This window comes from Anser brachyrhynchus (assembly GCF_964034855.1).
Source record: "Anser brachyrhynchus genome assembly, chromosome: 6".
Taxonomy (NCBI): domain Eukaryota; kingdom Metazoa; phylum Chordata; class Aves; order Anseriformes; family Anatidae; genus Anser; species Anser brachyrhynchus.
In genome coordinates, this window is record NC_137700.1 from 19145587 (window position 1) to 19163318 (window position 17732).

At 38.0% G+C, this 17732-nt stretch overlaps 1 protein-coding gene across 26 annotated transcripts in view; it reads right to left on the reverse strand.

Annotated features, from left to right (window-relative positions):
* Positions 1-17732, reverse strand: part of CTNNA3 (catenin alpha 3) — a 488015-nt gene that overhangs the window by 391698 nt on the left and 78585 nt on the right. The window contains exon 1 of one of the 26 annotated variants that reach the window (XM_080597470.1): positions 9408-9527. The exons of the other annotated variants lie outside the window; for them this stretch is intronic. Within the exon in view, the coding sequence (XP_080453596.1) occupies positions 9408-9512 (105 nt within the window). The 5' untranslated portion in view covers positions 9513-9527. Of the gene's footprint in view, positions 1-9407; positions 9528-17732 lie in introns of those variants that run through there. 26 annotated transcript variants of the gene reach the window in all.

Consider the following 17732-nt stretch of genomic DNA (forward strand, 5'->3'; position numbering starts at 1 on the left):
AAGTTCAGTCACATGAAGGGCCTTCAAACTGGTCAGAATTCAGCTTTATCTTTATCTCAGAGACAAAATACTACAAAACAAAGCAGCAAGCCTGTTTGTATCCTCTCATATGGCACTAGCTGTTATGATTCAGCGGGTTCAACATAATTCTTCACCTTAAAACAAGGGGTACACCACAGGCAATATCCTCTAAGAGAATTGTGTTCAGTAGAAAAAACATCCAAAATATAATGCAAGTCTCATCGATACAAGAAAAACCTGAGGATGAGGACCCTACAGACACTGCAGAACACTGAAATTTTTATCTTTACTGACTGTACTTTCATATATATCAGAGTTCTGCTGTTCTTCCTAAAGCATAAAATCACAGTGAGCATCAGAAACAAACCTGCATTGCCATGTTATCATCATCTCCCTATCTCATGAGGGAATAATGGTCTTTCCCTGGAAGAAGGGAAATGGTGAAGAACTTCCGGCTTAACACAGCAGCAGCAGTTTTGCCAAAATGTTCTTTACCTGTTCAAACACCGACTTCCCTATTTTCCTTAAATGGCTAAAAGTGACTAGGTTTGGTTTTCCTTTTTATTTATTTATTTATTTATAATGCTATCAATAGTGTGGAAGAACACCCAAAAAAATGTAACATTCGAAGGTTCATCTAATTAAATGGCATAAGAAGTTTTTGATTTCAAGGGTTTTGTTTAAGTAGTTATTCTTTTAAGTATCAATTTCTTGCTTTGGAGCAAATTATTATCTTAATTGCCAACCCCTTAGCATAATAGGCCTTAACAGAATACACTCATTTCTCTAACTCCAGTGGTTTTGCACCAATGATAATAAGGTCAATTTTTCCATTGAGGAAAAGCCAGTGTCAAAGTAAATGTTCTCATCACTAACACTTGTAGTTAGAAACTACAAGGGTGTAAGGAATACAGATGATTTAGGGAGTTTAAGACAGCCTTCTTGGCTGAGAAACATTTATGATACTCAGACTTAAGTGCTTCTAAATATGCAATTCTTTCCCCAGTTGAACCAAAAGCAACCTCATTAGTATTATTTATATCCTGAAACCTTATAAACAGTAAGATAAACAAATACAATCTTCATCTTTAAGTGCTCATGATAAAAATCTATGGAAAAAGATTTTTTTATTTAAGGGAAAGTGGTTAAAAATAAAATCAATCTTTCCCTGCTTGGCAAGAACAATGGAGCAAAATAAAACATATGACACGATTCTGTGCTGATAGTTTAGAAGATTTTAGAAAGACGAGTATACTTTGGCCCAGAGAGACCATGACATTTTCATCCTTATATATTCCAAGGTTGACCAGACAGCACCTGAGCAACCTGACCGAACTTGGAAGTTTGCTCTGCTTTGAGCAGGGTACTGGACTTGATCTCTAGAGGTCCCCTTTTCCTAACGTATGATATTAACTTTCATTATTTGATGGCTGAAAATGAATATTCTGTAGCTTTATGGAACACCTGAATTCTTCCTATTCAGAGCATTATGTAGTAAGAAAATCCTGAGTACTTCCCATCACCGTAATGGTATGGAAATTATGCAAGTCTATCACCATAACGTGGTACAACTCTAGCTTCTGCAACATTAATAACCAAAAAGCAGCTTCTGCAGAGTTACAGCATTAGCTCAAATTGGGTGCCCCCAAGGAGGGCACCTGAACAAAAAAAATCCCTAGGCAATTATGCCCTTGCCCTCTACATTCCCAACCCCTCACCCAAGGGCCTGTACCACTACCAGTATTAGGGTTGGAGGTCTTTCTGCTCTAGCTTGGTTCCTTCCATTGTCTGTAGAAGAGCTGCTTTCTCCTGCATCTTTGATGTAGAAATCTCCTTATCAGGACATATGCCACAATAAAATGCTAACTACCCCATATTCCACAAATCTGACAGACTGGGAGGAGAAAATATTTCTGTAGATTTCTTCTTCCAACCCACCCCTTTTGTGTGTAACTTCAAATGTTAAGTTTGGAGAAAACTTAATGAAGAAAAATTAAAGCACAAATTGCAGGTGAGATATAAAATGGGAAAGTAAATCTGCATACTTTGCACTGGCTTGTGTGACATTTTCATTCTAAAAAACCTGCTCTCAGATGCTCATAATTTTGACAAATGAGTACCTCGGGCTAGTAATGATCACATCAGCTGTCTAGGTGGGGTGGGGGTACCTTCACTGGCCAGGTTTAGGTTTGCTCTATCAGCTTCCAGCAGACACAGCCCCTTGGCTGCTCACACCTACAGCCATGAGCAAGACTTAAGCACAGAGGCCAACATTCTCCTGGCCTCTAACGAGAAAAGACTCCACAAGAAAAAAAAAAAAAGGAAAAAAAAAAACACTTTACATGGCTACATGCCACAAGTCTAAGTTTGCCCACTACGACCAGTCAACACATATAGGATTTCCAGTCCCTACATACTCCCCCCATGTTCTTAAAAGAGATTGTGATAGGGACATAGGCTGTGAAAATTGTTAGAGGAACCACAAATCAGGACAAAAAATGAACGGAAGAGTAGATAAATGGATAAGGAGGAAGAAAACATGGAAGAAAAATCAGCAGTTAAAAAGCAGGAATGCTAAAGGTGAGGGAGAAGTAGGGAAAAAGTTAAAGGCTACAGCAAGAAGGAATGGCAGACAGACACGTGACCATCAGGCCCCGGTAATATTGGTCTTGGGAGGCCTTGAGATCTTCTCAGGGCACATGGTATAACAGGCCATCCCAGCAGTCCCTCCTGATAAAGGAGGGATGGGGAATTCCACCCCCTTCCCCATCCCATGTGTCATGGAACATGGAGAGGAACATCAGTTTCTGTCCCCTGGTTTCATCTGGAACAGACTCCTTTTTTCACTGTGTGTCTAGGAACCGAAGAGCATGGAGTAGATGGAAAGGGAGGACTGGCAACCATCACTGAAACTACTAGCGCAGACAAATCCTTGTATTTTACGTTTCATTTCATAGGGACAGGCTGCTGAAGTGAGGCCAGGTAAATCACTCAATGCAGCACTGTAATTCTCATGACCAAATAATTTATCAAACAAACCATCTCTAAGGTGTAGCATTTCAAATCTTTTCATACAGAAATATACATTCCTACAGAATGTTTCTGTTTTTCATACAGAAACTCAGTTTCATGTGCTCCACAAGTTCTAAACATTTAGCATTACTACTTGGTGCCCCTGCATACTTCTCGCTAGCAGTCACTACCCTGAGATGAACACCATGCTACTAATGAGCGTCTAATTTCCCATCAATAAATACAATTTAACTAAACACAGATTCGATCCAAAATCCCCTCAAGCTAAGGGGAAACTGCAACATAAGTCTTTCCAAAAACTGTAAATAAAATCCACTCAGCATCAACAACAGCTAAGTCTTTTATATTTCTGGGTTACCTGGTTTTTAAAAAGTTGACTTAGGCATTTGTGTCATTGACTAGTTAGTATTGCCCAATGAAGTAAAATTTCATTGCTTTCGTATTGTTACAGTATCAGACTATCATTTGCAGCACACTCACAAGTTCTAAGACACGTATCCAGAGCACTTTTCATTTATACTTCTGGCTGAGCAGTGTGACTTCTGGCTGAGCAGTGTGACTTCCTCACCTGTTGACTAAGACACAACTATTACATTCCCTCTATGCATCTGAAGCCACACTACAATCAATATCTTGTCTTATAATTTTAAGGACTGTGAATAACATTTATATAAAAATTGTAGTAGAGTTCTTTTGTCTGGGAGAGTTTATTTAAAATGAAAATAACCTCTCTCTGTTTCCTTTCTTCTGGATTATTCTTGTCATGTATTAATGCAGCATTAAAAAAATTTTGTAGGACAATACCACAGTGTTAAAATGATAAATCACACTCAAAGCCTATCCAATCAATTTACCTTTTAGTTTATTATTAGAATATAATTTCTGAAAAGTGAACAGAATTTTTAAAAAGTGTAATCCTTCAGAGACCTCACCTTCAAAGCTAATAAGCATAATTGCCTTCTGAAAGGGAACAAATCTTTTACACTGTATTATAACAGTCAATTTTTACACAACATTGAAGAAGTTGTTTTTGCTCAGGCAGAAAGCTCCTACTTTTCTGAAATAAACATCTTTCAGCCCAAATGTGAGATGCAATTGTGTTATTTGTGTATTTCAAAAGTAAGTTTCCTACCTTCTACCTCCACTTCCCAATAGATCTTAAATATGCCAGCCACATTCTGCAATATTCTCTCTAAGAGAAGAGGCACAGTTTGCTGTAGGATTGCATAGCAGCAGCCTCAGCACACAGGCATTGCATAAACATAGCATGAGGGTAGTTTGCTCCTGCCACAAGGCAAATGCAGGAATAAATAAGAGAAACTACACTGACAGATGACAGCAAACATGTAAGCATAGGGATGCATCGCTCTAACCACAACTTCTGCTTTTTGTTCTCCTCTTAGACACACTCCATTTAGGAGGAGAAAGGAAAGGAATGGGGGGAGGCAGGAAATGTTCTTAATTACAAGAACCTGTAGCAATCTTAGCAAAGCGTGGTAAATGTATGCGACATTCTCAGCATCTCAGTAAGAGCAAAAAAGAAATCCCACTCATTTTAAAAATTACATAGTCTGAAAGAACAGCACCTGGCACAGGATTCATCTAGCAGAGAATGAAATAGAGGGCCCAAACAGGAACAAGAGCCATATGGACTAGCGCAAGCCCACATACTGTTGTGAGGCCAGCTTACTGCACACACGGGCCGCAGCTCGCAATACAGAGCAAAGAAGATTCTGCATATGGAGTCCCACCCCGTCTTGCCAACCATGCTCTTCCAAAAGAAAATAATCCTTCACTTCAAGCATTTTTCAAGCTAACCTAGTATCAAAAAAATATATATTCCTACCTTAGCATCTCAGTCTAAGAAGGCATATATATGTATGTGCATATATATTTTTTTTAAAGGAATCAGCCACTGAAACCAAAGATGCCTGTTTATAAAGGGCCCAAGTCTCTAAAACCCTTCCAGTGTTCTTCATCCCACATTTTCTTTACAGAATTGTCATCAAACTGCAAACTGTATTACGGGAATTGCAGTATGGAAAATATTCTTCAGTTAAAGTGCTCCTCATATGCTTAAAAAAAATATAGGGAAAGAATATAAAAGATTAACAAATGCCTACACCTGTATTCTGTATAGTAACTCAACTCACAACACCCACACAGCACCTGTGGAATGCCTGTTAAAACCTATTTTCACCCCCGCTTTAGAGGGTAATCTTCCAACTCTAACCAAAACAATTTGTCCTTGTTATGGAGTCACAGAATGGACAATTTCTAGATTTAAAACCAGTCTCATAGATCACTTCACCACAGCAAAATATCCCAAATGCAAAACATTTGAAATTTTTTTGAACACTCTATTGAACAGCTAGCCCTGAAAATTCCGGTTGTTTGTGAAAGCCAGTGAACTTCATCTGTGAAAGCCAATGATTTAGCCTGCTAATGCCACAGTGAGAATAAGGAGCTGCCAAAAATCCAGCCACAGAGTAACGATTGCCACCGGAAAGCAATTTTGATAATTACAGTCTCCTCAGAAAGTCAGGAAAAGAACTATAAGAACATTGTTTTTCTATCATAACTAAATTCTTTCTATAGAATTTACATGTTGCATTCAATAGCTGCTGTATTGCAAGGAAACTTTCTGGTGGGTTATTCCCCCTCTGGAAATAAAAAGATCACAATCATTGCTTCTGAAGCAATGAAGCTGCTTACTCCTTCAACAGAGAGGGCAGATTTCCTCCTCCTTCCCCCAGAGCTTGTACCTGAAGAGTACCAGCATGCAAAACCTTGTTAACATTACTTCTCAGTGCTTAAGTGAAAGCTGCAGGGACTAATTAGTATACTTTGCAAAGACTTGACAAAGGTGCAGAGAACACAGCTCTAAGCAGCCTTACGTTCTGTCTAACACACTCCCTTCTGTTGACCCCTATCTGACAAAAAATCACGTATCAAATAGAAATTCAGTGATCTCCAGCTTGTTCCAAGAGAGACGTGGATGAGGTCAACACAGAGAGAGCTGGAGAACCAGAGAGACCCCCAACAACTGAACACATTCCTCCTTTGATTTGTAGAGGAATCTGGAGTGAAGGAACCACACAGAACCCTCTGCGCACCCAGAAACACAGACAGGCAGAATGATTACCTAAGTCTACATTTCCCTAAGCCCCTAAGCTTTCATTTCCCAATGAAAAGAGGTCTGTTCTTTCCTGATATAACAGGAGAGAAAAAAAAGGAAAAAAAAAAAAAGAGGAAAAAAAAGGAAAAAAAAAGCCTTCGTAAGCTAAATCTGTAAAACAAGTCTTAGGTAATTTTCATGTGGAAAGAAAAATCACTTCAAAACTGTACCAGTTTGCTGCTTCAAAAGGATAAAACCATCAAATGAACGTTACTAACATCTTGCTCTTTAAACAGGCTTTTTGTCAATACACAGACCAATATCCTGGCCCACTGTACCATGTCAAACTCCAGCTCAGTTCCCACCCAGGGCAGTAGTCCAGGAGGAACTGAAGAGAATGACTAAGCTTTTAATCATTGAGCTGGAAACAGTACCAGCCACAGCCTGGCCTTCAAATGAGGAGTAAGTTACTTTCAAAGAACTGATCAAAACTTTGTTACGTTGAGTAATAATAATTCATGCTGCAGTTTCTCTCCATGGAGATGCACAGAATTTTCCAACAGATGATCTATCCAGTAACACTGGAAAAATCTGTCCCAAAGCCATCAATAAAACTCATCCTGTTTTTTTGTTTTGTTTTCATGATAACGAAGAGACCTGATTCATGAGAGACTTAGCGCCTACTCTCCACTAAAGTCATCCTCTTATTCAGGTTCGGATTCAGCAAAGGACTACATAAATCTAACTGAGAACGTAACTGACATCACCAACGTCCATGGCACTAGAGACCCATTTTCTGCATATTTTGTAAGAACTGTGATGTGGGCATTGCTAGACTAATGCACAGAGATGATTTCCAGCAAGAAAGTGAACAGCTGTCACATCATCTCTAATCATCAGAAAGTTTTCAGATTTGAACCTCTGGTCTTCAAATCAAGGCTCCGTATGCTGCTATCAAAGCCTTGGACCAAAGAGCTTATCAAATATTATATGTCAAAAATCAAAGACTAATCAAAGTCTCTCTAGTCAGTAATGAAACCTAAAAGATATACTGTTTTGTCACTTATATAAAACACATTTCTCAGAATTTATAAAGCTGTTTTATTTTAGAAAAGATTAAAGATTTAAATTTTCAAAGGAATCTAAGGCTTCAGATTGACAGTTTGTATAAACTACAAAGCAGGACTGCCCATGAGGAGAACTACAGGTGATGAGTTTATCATCTATCAACCTGTCAATAAAGAAAAACTGACCTTTTCATTCTGCTATCAATAGGAGTAGAAGGCATTCAGCACTTCATCAACAGACAATTCATGAGGATAGTTATAAGAAAACCAAGAGCCATATGCTCACAATATGGTGTAATTAACACTGCCAAGAGATCAAGGCAGCTTGTCTAGAATATTAAAATCCAGAAATATTCAACATAAGATTCCCATATTTTCCATTTTCCACATTACTACAGACAATCTCAGCTTTTTACTGATGCAGATACCTTTTTTTGCCAGCATTATGGTTCTCTATATTAGCATAAACAAATAGCGGTAGGACTCGATACTGCACTCTTAAATGCTGCAAACCCTGTTTAAAACCCTTAGCTTGCAGTTCCGTAGTAAAATCTTTAGTTGAGGGAGGATAATTGTGATTAAAATAACAACTGCACAGAACTTCTCCAATTATATATCATCTACAATTCTCTAAATCATGTGGATTTGCTTTAAAGGATATTACACTTTTGCAGTTTACTGTCACACTAAAAATCAAATGGACAGCAACTAAATTACATTATCCTACTATTTCATTAGGAAGCCTGATGCACAGTCATGTTGCAATATGCCACTCTCAATATTTCAATCTTTAAAGAAAAATGTTATCCCACACAGAGGTACTTCAGTAGGGAACATGTTGAAAAAACAGAACCCAGTAACTGATTTACTTTGTTTTAATTCAGAAAATTTCTGAACAGTTCACCATTTACTCAGATTAATCACAGAAAGTACTTGTCCAAGACAGAAAAATATCTCATATATTGCTGCAGCTTTACTGCCAAACAAAAACATGTCTGAATGAATAGACATGCAAGCCTACAGAGGAAAAGTGCAATTAGAAATAAGGCTACCAATTTCAAATAAAGAAGTTACTACCTCCAGGAGAAACAAACACTTGGTTATACAAAGATGTACAATTCTTCTAGCCTACTGTCGACGTACAATGATGGGGATTACACAAAAAACAACAACAACAACAAAATACAGACTCCAGACCTGTATCTCTTAACATCCAACCTACAAAAAAAGCACCCAAATCCTGTCTGTTTTCTCTGTGGTGTTCTTCCACAGTTGCTAACAAGGACATGGAGTTCTTAACCAAATAATTCACTAGTGGCTGCATGTCACCTGTTACCAACCAGGCAAAGAGCTGTGTGTACTCTATCTGTGGAGACATTTTATTTCCACAGACCAATCCCATGAAAAATCAGGGCTTCTGAAATTCAGGGCTCCTGCATTTCAGTACAACTACAACACGATACGGGGAATGGAAAGCAAAAAGACAAAATGGGCTAATCCTCAACTATTTCTACAGTTCCCTGCGAAGGATGAATGCAGACCATCTGACATAGAAACTAGGTCAGATTACTACAGTCAAATTTAAAACAATAGCACAAACACATAAAGGCAGAAAGATAATACTTTGAAGACATACCATGAGATAGAATTAGTCAGAAACACAGCAAGAATTGATTCTGGAAATGTAAATTAGGAGTAGGAAGGTGAAGGTAGTGCTGGAGCACTACATGAAAAACTCTAGAGACAGATTACACTGTGAAAGACAATGTTCATTGCCTTTTTTTTTCTTTAGACTTCACTTGAAAGAAAAGTTGCAATCAGTTAAAACCAGAAAAATAAATAGGAAGAGTTCAGATTAATATTGGAAAAGAACATGCAAAACCTGGCAGTTTTCACATCTGCTAACCCTGCTTAACTTCATGTCATCAACAAACCTGAAAGCCATAAGTGGTTAAACAGACCTTGTTGGAGCAGTGATGAGGAAAATAAAGATTTAAGGGAAGAAAAAGTCCTTAAAAAAACAAAACATAACAAACAAACAAAGCACCCAAGGAAGAGTAAGGAAATAACAGTTAACCATTCTGACATGTTCTGAAACAAAATGTAAACACAAAAGAAAAGTGGAAAGTAAATTACAGCTAATTTGGGTTGGCTCAAATAACATATACCATTTCTTTGGCAGAGTTTTTAATCCCATCACAAATTATGTTCTTCAAAGCAGATTCAGAAAATATGCTCTTAATGAAACTGGTGTAAGGACCACACAAAAACATTGGCAGTGAAAGTGTCCTGGAATAGATAACAAGAGAATGAAATGGAAATGTATACCAAGTAAGGTTCTTCAGATTTTTTTCTATGTCTGGAACAACTCAATATTCCCAACCAAGGTCATGAAAAAAGTGAGAAGGCTGAAAAAGAATGTAAAGATGACAAAGGGCAAGATTAAAACTGAAAATCTTGATAACTACAAAAACAGACCTAAAAAAAAAAATCAAAGCAAATATTTCAGTAAGTGTCTGTACTCAAACTGGAAAAAGTAAACTGCTGGCTATATTGCAGTCCTAAAAACACACCACACTGTTTTAAATCTCCCTCCACTCCCTCTCCAAACAGGGAACATCAAAGCAAAGTAAATGAATGGATTGCAGACTGTAAGAACTTCTAGTAACCTTTCATCATCTTTAACATTGATAAATCCCAAGCTGAAGTGTTGGAGGACTGACGAGACTGAGGCTGCAAAAACATTAATAGGAATTATGGATGTTTAAAAAATATATAAAAAGGAAATTAATTATCTGTTCCCCATGACCACTGTGAACACTAGATAAGAAAAAATAAATAAATGACAGCAAGGAAAACTCTCAATTAGATAAAAGAGGAAACATTTTAACAGCAAGAAGAGTTAAATACTAGAACAGATAGTACAGAGAAGTTGTAGCACAGGTAGCGATAGAGACTTTAAACAAAAAAATCTGTTGATCACCTACATTTAAATCTGGTTTGGGGTGCACAGATACTGGATGACTTCCTGTGTTCCTTTCAGACCTATTTTTCTGATTCTATGAACACGTATTTTCAAACAGATCACAGAAATATCACAACTCTCTACCAGACTAAGCAAAGAGATTTCACTTCCAATACAGAAGGAAACACATCTGATGAACAGAAGAGAGTTACAAAGGCAGAAAGCATTTTTCACTATGGGTCAGTAAACTGGACAGCGGTTGTTCTGGTCATAATCAAAATAACCATCTTGTACAGACTTACATGAAGGTGTCAGGCACGTTGTGAGAACAAGCCAAAAGTACACAGTGTCTGTGCTTCTGCTGTACTGGCCTTTGTGGCTGAACAGACCCATGCATGAAATTTTTGCTCAATGCAACAGCTTGCTCTGCCCCTAAACTACTTGCTACAAAGCACACAGAAATTATATGTATGGTCTAGTGAGTGAGCTGCACATCAAATACACAAATCTGAGCAAGAAGAAATTAAAAATAATTTTTTACTGCACACACGTGTTCTTCTCTTTCACATTATCTGAGCAAGTTCCCTAACTATAGAACAGCTCCAAAAATACTATCAGGCCTAAAAGCTTCTCAGATGCTTGAACACATCTCAAACTTCTAACCCAAAAAGCTCTTTGAAAACATTGCTTACAACAGTTCTGTGAATCAGCTGCACATCCTGGCACACCACAGCTCTGCAACCAACTGATATAGAGGACCTTTGTGTCTCAAGAGCAGTGTAATTACTGCTACACCAACTGAAGAATAGCAGAGAGCCGATTAGAAATAAGCAGGGAATTATTTAAGAAGTGTTAAAAGTGGTGTATGATTCAACAGGCATCCCATCAGGGGGGATTTTTTTTTCCCCCCATTGATTAAAATGATGTGCCTCTGCCATCACCTTCTTCCCCTCCTCTTTAATTTCTCCATCTAAGAGCCTTTTGTTTACTTGCTGTTTTCTTCTTGTGAGCGATGCAGGGAAATTATAGGCATTGCACCAATCTGTTCTAAGGGCAAGGCAGTTTTCAAAGTCTTGTTATTGTCTTCTGTGTGAGCATGTGACAAATGTTTACAAATGTCTGTTATTACTAGTTTAATACCACCCTGGGTCTTTTTTGACTATGCCAAACCAGTAATCACCCTGAAGCATCTCCTTTCACAGCATGTTTACATCATACTCATGACAGTTTTACATTTTGTCATTGTGACATCTCTCACAATTACTCTTATAAAGAATGCCATAAAACAGGGTTTAGGATCTGGAAATGCTTTACTGAAACTGACGAGCCCTTGGATATCAGTCAGTCTGTAATCTGCAGTGAGTGAAAGGGCCTGCCTTGGAGAGCACCTCATCTCAGAGGTCTGTACTCCTGGCTAAGGAAGAGAATAAAAAAAATTCAGCTGAGCAGCTTCAGTTCAGTCTTTAACAATCATGACACCATACACTTCGAAATCCCACAGAAGCCCCTATGCTTTGGTAATACAGTTGAGCCATCATTGGCTCAGGCTACAAATAATAGTAAGTAGCAGAGAAGTGAAATGTTACTTTCCTTCACAAGTGCTAAAAACAATGAAGTACTGGAAAATACATGGAAAAAAACTGTGACATTTCTTTGGAAATTATTCTGAAAGTAATGGAAAATGTATCTACTGATTAGTTCACTGAATGTCAGACTGTTTAGAAACTGGTTGAATATGATAAAAAATGCACTTTCAGTAAGATACCAAAAATGTCTATTTAATCAGTATACTAATCAGTGCATGTGCTTTGAAAAGTGTAAAGCTAAGCGTTTTTTAAAAACACTTGTAAATCATTAGGATTAAAAATATGTATTACTGAATATATAGACAACCAAGTATTTATGAAATCCAGTGAGTGACAGGTAATAAACATTGTATAAACGCATTCTTCCTGAAGGACTATGTTCCCAGCTATGGCACCAAGGATTGAAGAAGGGACTGGATGTAAGGGGGAGAAAAAACCTCCTTGTTTCCATCTTTAGACTTCTACAGGAAGAAGAAAAGTTTTTCACATCTCTTCTTGTTCTCCTGGACAGAGGAAGTCCATTCCCCAGCCTGCATGCTGCGTCTCAACACAAAGGGACTGCAAAGCAGCAGGAGGCAGAGGGTTCAGCAGTCTCTGGCCACATAACACTAAGACCACTATGCCACCCAAAAGACAAAACAAAGAGGGAGGATGCCTGGATGAGCAGCTGTGTAAACAGCTATGGCTCTCGTCCAGTTGGAGGAAATAATTACATCTTTAAAATTCAGACACCGGAATGTATTTAATATGAAACAAACTCTAGAAAACACACAGTGACATCACTTTTTTCTGAATAAATTATGTATACAAAAAGGAAACATATGTATGTGGGTTTTTTTAATCAGTGTGCACCATTGTTTAAAGTCACACCAACTTATGAAGAAAGCTAGAAATGTATACACCAATACATTAACAAGTGTTCAGGTTACTTTATAAAGCCAAGGCAATACCTGTGTGATTATTCGGGAGGTTTTAAATCCATGTTTCCATTAGATACCTAAAATTATCTATGATATTGAAACTACTTTTGAAACTGCAAAAGTGTGATCCATAAAGATATATATTTATCTATATATTTATATTTATCTGCTATATATTTTATATTTATCTGCTATATATTTTATATTTATCTGCTCGAGGGAAGGAAGGCTCTGCAGGAGGATTTGGATAGGCTGGACTGATGGGCTGAGGTCAACTGCATGAAGTTCAACAAGGCCAAGTGCCGGGTCCTGCATCTGGGGCGTAACAACCCCAAGCAGTGCTACAGGCTGGGAGATGAGTGGTTGGAAAGCTGCCTGGCGGAGAAGGACCTGGGAGTACTGGTTGATAGGCAGCTGAATATGAGCCAGCAGTGTGCTCAGGTGGCCAAGAAGGCCAACGGCATCCTGGCTTGCATAAGAAGCAGTGTGGCCAGCAGGTCTAAGGAGGTGATTGTCCCCCTGTACTCGGCTCTGGTGAGGCCGCACCTCGAGTACTGTGTTCAGTTTTGGGCCCCTCGCTACAAGAAGGACATGGAGGTGCTCGAGAGAGTCCAGAGAAGGGCAACGAAGCTGGTGAGGGATCTGGAGGACAAGTCTTACGAGGAGCGGCTGAGGGAGCTGGGGTTGTTTAGCCTGGAGAAGAGGAGACTCAGGGGAGACCTCATCGCTCTCTATAGGTACCTTAAAGGAGGCTGTAGAGAGGTGGGGGTTGGTCTATTCTCCCACGTGCCTGGTGATAGGACGAGGGGGAATGGGCTAAAGTTACGCCAGGGGAGGTTTAGGTTGGATGTTAGGAAGACCTTCTTTACTGAAAGGGTCGTTAGGCATTGGAATGGACTGCCCAGGGAGGTGGTTGAGTCGCCATCCCTGGAGGTCTTTAAAAGACGTTTAGATGTAGCCCTTAGTGATATGGTTTAGTGGGGGACTTGTTAGTGTTAGGGCTGAGGTTGGACTAGATGATCTTGGAGGTCTCTTCCAACCTAGACGATTCTGTGATATTGATATACATTAAAAAATTACAAATGCAAACATACAATACAGTTAGAGCAAAAAAAAAAGTGAAGCATGCTATTTTCTTCCAACATCCTTTTTCTTGTTTTTTCTGATCATCCAGGTCAAACAAGCTAACAGTTACAGTATCACTGCTCATCCTATTTTCTATTTTTTCTATTTTCAATTTGTCATGGAAGCATCCTAGTATAAAGTTGTCTCACTAGCTTTTTGTTCAAAAAGCCTATAACCTTACATCCCTACTAGTTGCCATGATCAATCATGCAAATTATTGCAGTAAATGTTGAAGTTGTAAAAAATATAAAATATATAGATATATATTTACTGAGGTTGTACTCAAAGGGATATGTAGAACACATCACACCGCTCATTTTTAAATAGAGCTAGAAGGGAAACAAATACCTATCACGTACCAGGGAGCTACATAATCTGTTAAATCTCAAGTTTTCCCTGACACTCTAGGATGAACTGAAATCTATGGCATTCTCTTTTGCTTTAGTAACACTAAAGCAGTTTCATTTTGATAAAATTTCATCATTAAAAAATTAAATACTATGGAAGACAAAATAATTTGTCCAAACAAAATGGAAGATGGCCATATTCCATGGTGCGCAGTAGCAAGTAGAGTTCTATTCCTGTAGAACCAGGCACTGGGCAATTCAGCTCTTAAGATTTTTCTCACTGGATTTCATCTACAGCCCTGAAAGATTTATACGTACCAAAGATCATATATTGACTGAATAGGCCTCATTTATTTTTGAGAATGTTTTGGAAAGAATGGGTTATGTTCCAGCTTCTCTTTTCACAAGCTTCCGACATGCTGTGCATGAGGATTTGGGCCAGTACTAACAGGAATGCTGGCAACTTCCTACTAAATCCAGTTTGATACAAAGCCCAATAGACAGACCCCTCTCTGATACCAGCTGACACTACATGACACCAGTCGTTATATAGCTGCACATTATTTTTGTATTTTTCAGGCACTTAATGTTGCAGTCATTTCACAGTAAAGAGGTTTTTCAAAGGAGGTTGAAGTTCCTAATCTTTACATAACTCCAACATCTTTTCCATTTGTGCTTTTTGGAGAAGGTTATAATGTAGATTTATAATTTGGCATCTCTTCATTGATTCCTGAACTCCTGCCAGGGTAAGCTGCATGCCATTCCCTTCATTATTCATTATGACTACCATATATATGACTACCATATGCTTTAAAAGCATTTCCTAAAACGAATGAGAGAGCAGTTATAATTTTTCATTACAGATCTCTCCTCTCTCCTCCACTTACTCTATACTGTTATATTCAAATAAGTTTGGTTTTCTAAATGGGTTTAGGCACTACTGCTGTTCCTGAGTGAACTCCTCTGAAGGTCTGAAGTATTTTCATTACAAAGGATGTTTCAAATTTCTTTTTCAAAGTTGTTGTTAAGCATTTCCTGGTAAGGCAGCACTTCCCACAAACAAACAAAACAGTGTTAATGCTAAAGAGAATTTGTGTTCCTATAGCTAGGATCGCATTTCTGTCTGACACCAGTTATCACATTTATTTTAAATACAGACATGTCTCTCTACACATAAATGGTGTGTCTGTGCCCCTTGAACTGCCTATTACTTAAAAGCAGTTTAAATGTCCCTTCCTTGTTGTTAATCATATGAGTAATCTCCAGCTAGGGGAGCAGGAATGGAGGGGTTTTGCAAGGGAGGATATCAGATAAACAAAAACCCTGGTTCTTCAAGGAAGTCACCATTACCTCATCATCTGAGTTCATCTGTATCCTGGGAGCGACTGCAGGAGCCCCTGCTCAGTCAGCTCTCCTTCACTTCAGCTGCCAAGGTTTTATGATATGCATCTTACGGATCTTGGACGTACAGAGGTTTGGCTATGCAGTCAGAAGGCCAGGAACTCTGCCTGCCTGCAGTACATTGCATTTGATATTCTTATTACTGTTACAAAATGGTTATAGTGTTTCTTTCACCATTTCTTTCGTTTATCAAAAACACAACATGAAAACACACACAAAAGATTGTAATTCCCCTCAGCAATCACTTCTTTGTACCAAAGATTATTAGTTTAAGACCCATCCCTGTGGAAACATTGAAAAAACAATGAGTAGAATTTATGGTGGTTTAGAAAAGTATTTATATCAAATATTACTAAAGAGTAATGTTCTTCTGATTCTGTCCAAGCTACTTTCCCAAATAAAATACTGCTTTCAAGTGCTTATGGAAAAAGAAAGCAAGAGTATTACCTAAGCTCTTCTGTCTATTCTGCATACAGAAAACCTAGCCAAAGCTTTCTGCTCAACCAAGATCACTGCCTAAAGAAGAGAATTAAGGTTTCAATGAGAGGCATGATCATTGTACTCTTAGAATGCAGTGGAACTGAAGTAAATCCTCTGCCAATTTCTTAAAACAGGGAAGGTTAGGCAAACACCTAATGCAGTTACTGGGTTGGCTGAAGTATCTCTGCCTTAAACACAGACTAGAAAGCCAGAATTGCTGCAGGGAAGCACAGACCTGCATGTCTCAAGGTCACACACAAGCAGTGGCTCTAAAATTTGTTCCATTATTACTAGTTCATCATGGCCCTAGAGGGCTGCAAAAAAAAATCTCACTGTGAAAAAAAAATAATATATATATATAATTTTCTGGCTACTGCCTGAGGAAACTTTCTGTGGAGAAGCAGAACTGCTTAATGTGTGAGGTAAGAGACAATGACCATTTTGGAAAGGAACTATAAATGAATTTTAATTACAGAAGTTACTGAATACATTCAGTTCTACCTAAAAGTAAAGAAAACATTTATTTACACGTTTCAAACACACCTGAAGATAACTTCTCTGAATTATTTATTACATTTTCTGTGCTGTTCCAAAAGCTTCAAGTTACTATACCTGAAACAATCATTACATTTGACTTTGTTGATACAATATACTATGTGAGTACTTATACATAGAACAGAGATGTATTTTCTACTTAATTGTTAATTCTTTAATTGGGAATGATTGACTTGAGTATGTGGCAGTTTGCCTGCTGTACCAAGACTGCAGTCATCTATTTTCAGACACCAAGTAACTTTAAATAGCCAGTACACAATCTTCTGCAAAAGATTATTTAGAAGTTGCTTTTAACTTATATGTAAGTACTCATTTTATCTCCACACTGCTCCTGTGAGAGAAGCACAATGTCTGCAAGGTCCCAAGTAGCCCAAGCCAGAAGCATCAGTGACAAGGAAAAGCTCTTGTTTGGTTCTTCTGTACAGATTTAGAAATAGCTGCAATTGATTTTGACAGAAGAACAAAGGCAGAAATACTCAGTGGTGTCTCTTCACCTCCTTGACCATAGTCAAAAACCGATTTTGGTGTGAGAAGCATTAATAGGTATTTGAGTAACAGGTCACAATTAAATAACAGTCATCAGCATAGTGTGTGACAGTATTTAAAATAATTACTACAATATCTGTAGTCTCAGATGTCTTGAAATATGTAGGTAACCAAAGTATTACGACATGGGTGGGAGAAAATGCATCTCGATTTACTGCTACTCCAAACTGCTAGTGCCAACTTGGCAAAGCTACCCAGCAATAGATTTACAGAATACTATGTTTTCAGTCCCACACTGTGCTAAGGTTAAAGTTTGAGTCATTTTCTTTTACTTAAACCATAAAGGTTTTGTTCAACATAATGATTTTATTTTATAGCAGGAAATAACCCCTTATTTCCAAACTATAAATTCAGTTCACAAATATCCCCATCAGTCAAAACACACTGCATTTTGTTGCAGCTTAGCATTACTTGAAAAGTTCCTGTTGATTTCATTAACAAGCTAGAAACTAAAGAACATTTTAAAACCAAACCAATCCTGCAGGTTGTTTTAAGTTTACATCTACACCAGAATATTCAGATTAATTGATGTACTTTTTTTAAAACACTAGCAGGCTACTGGTGTTTT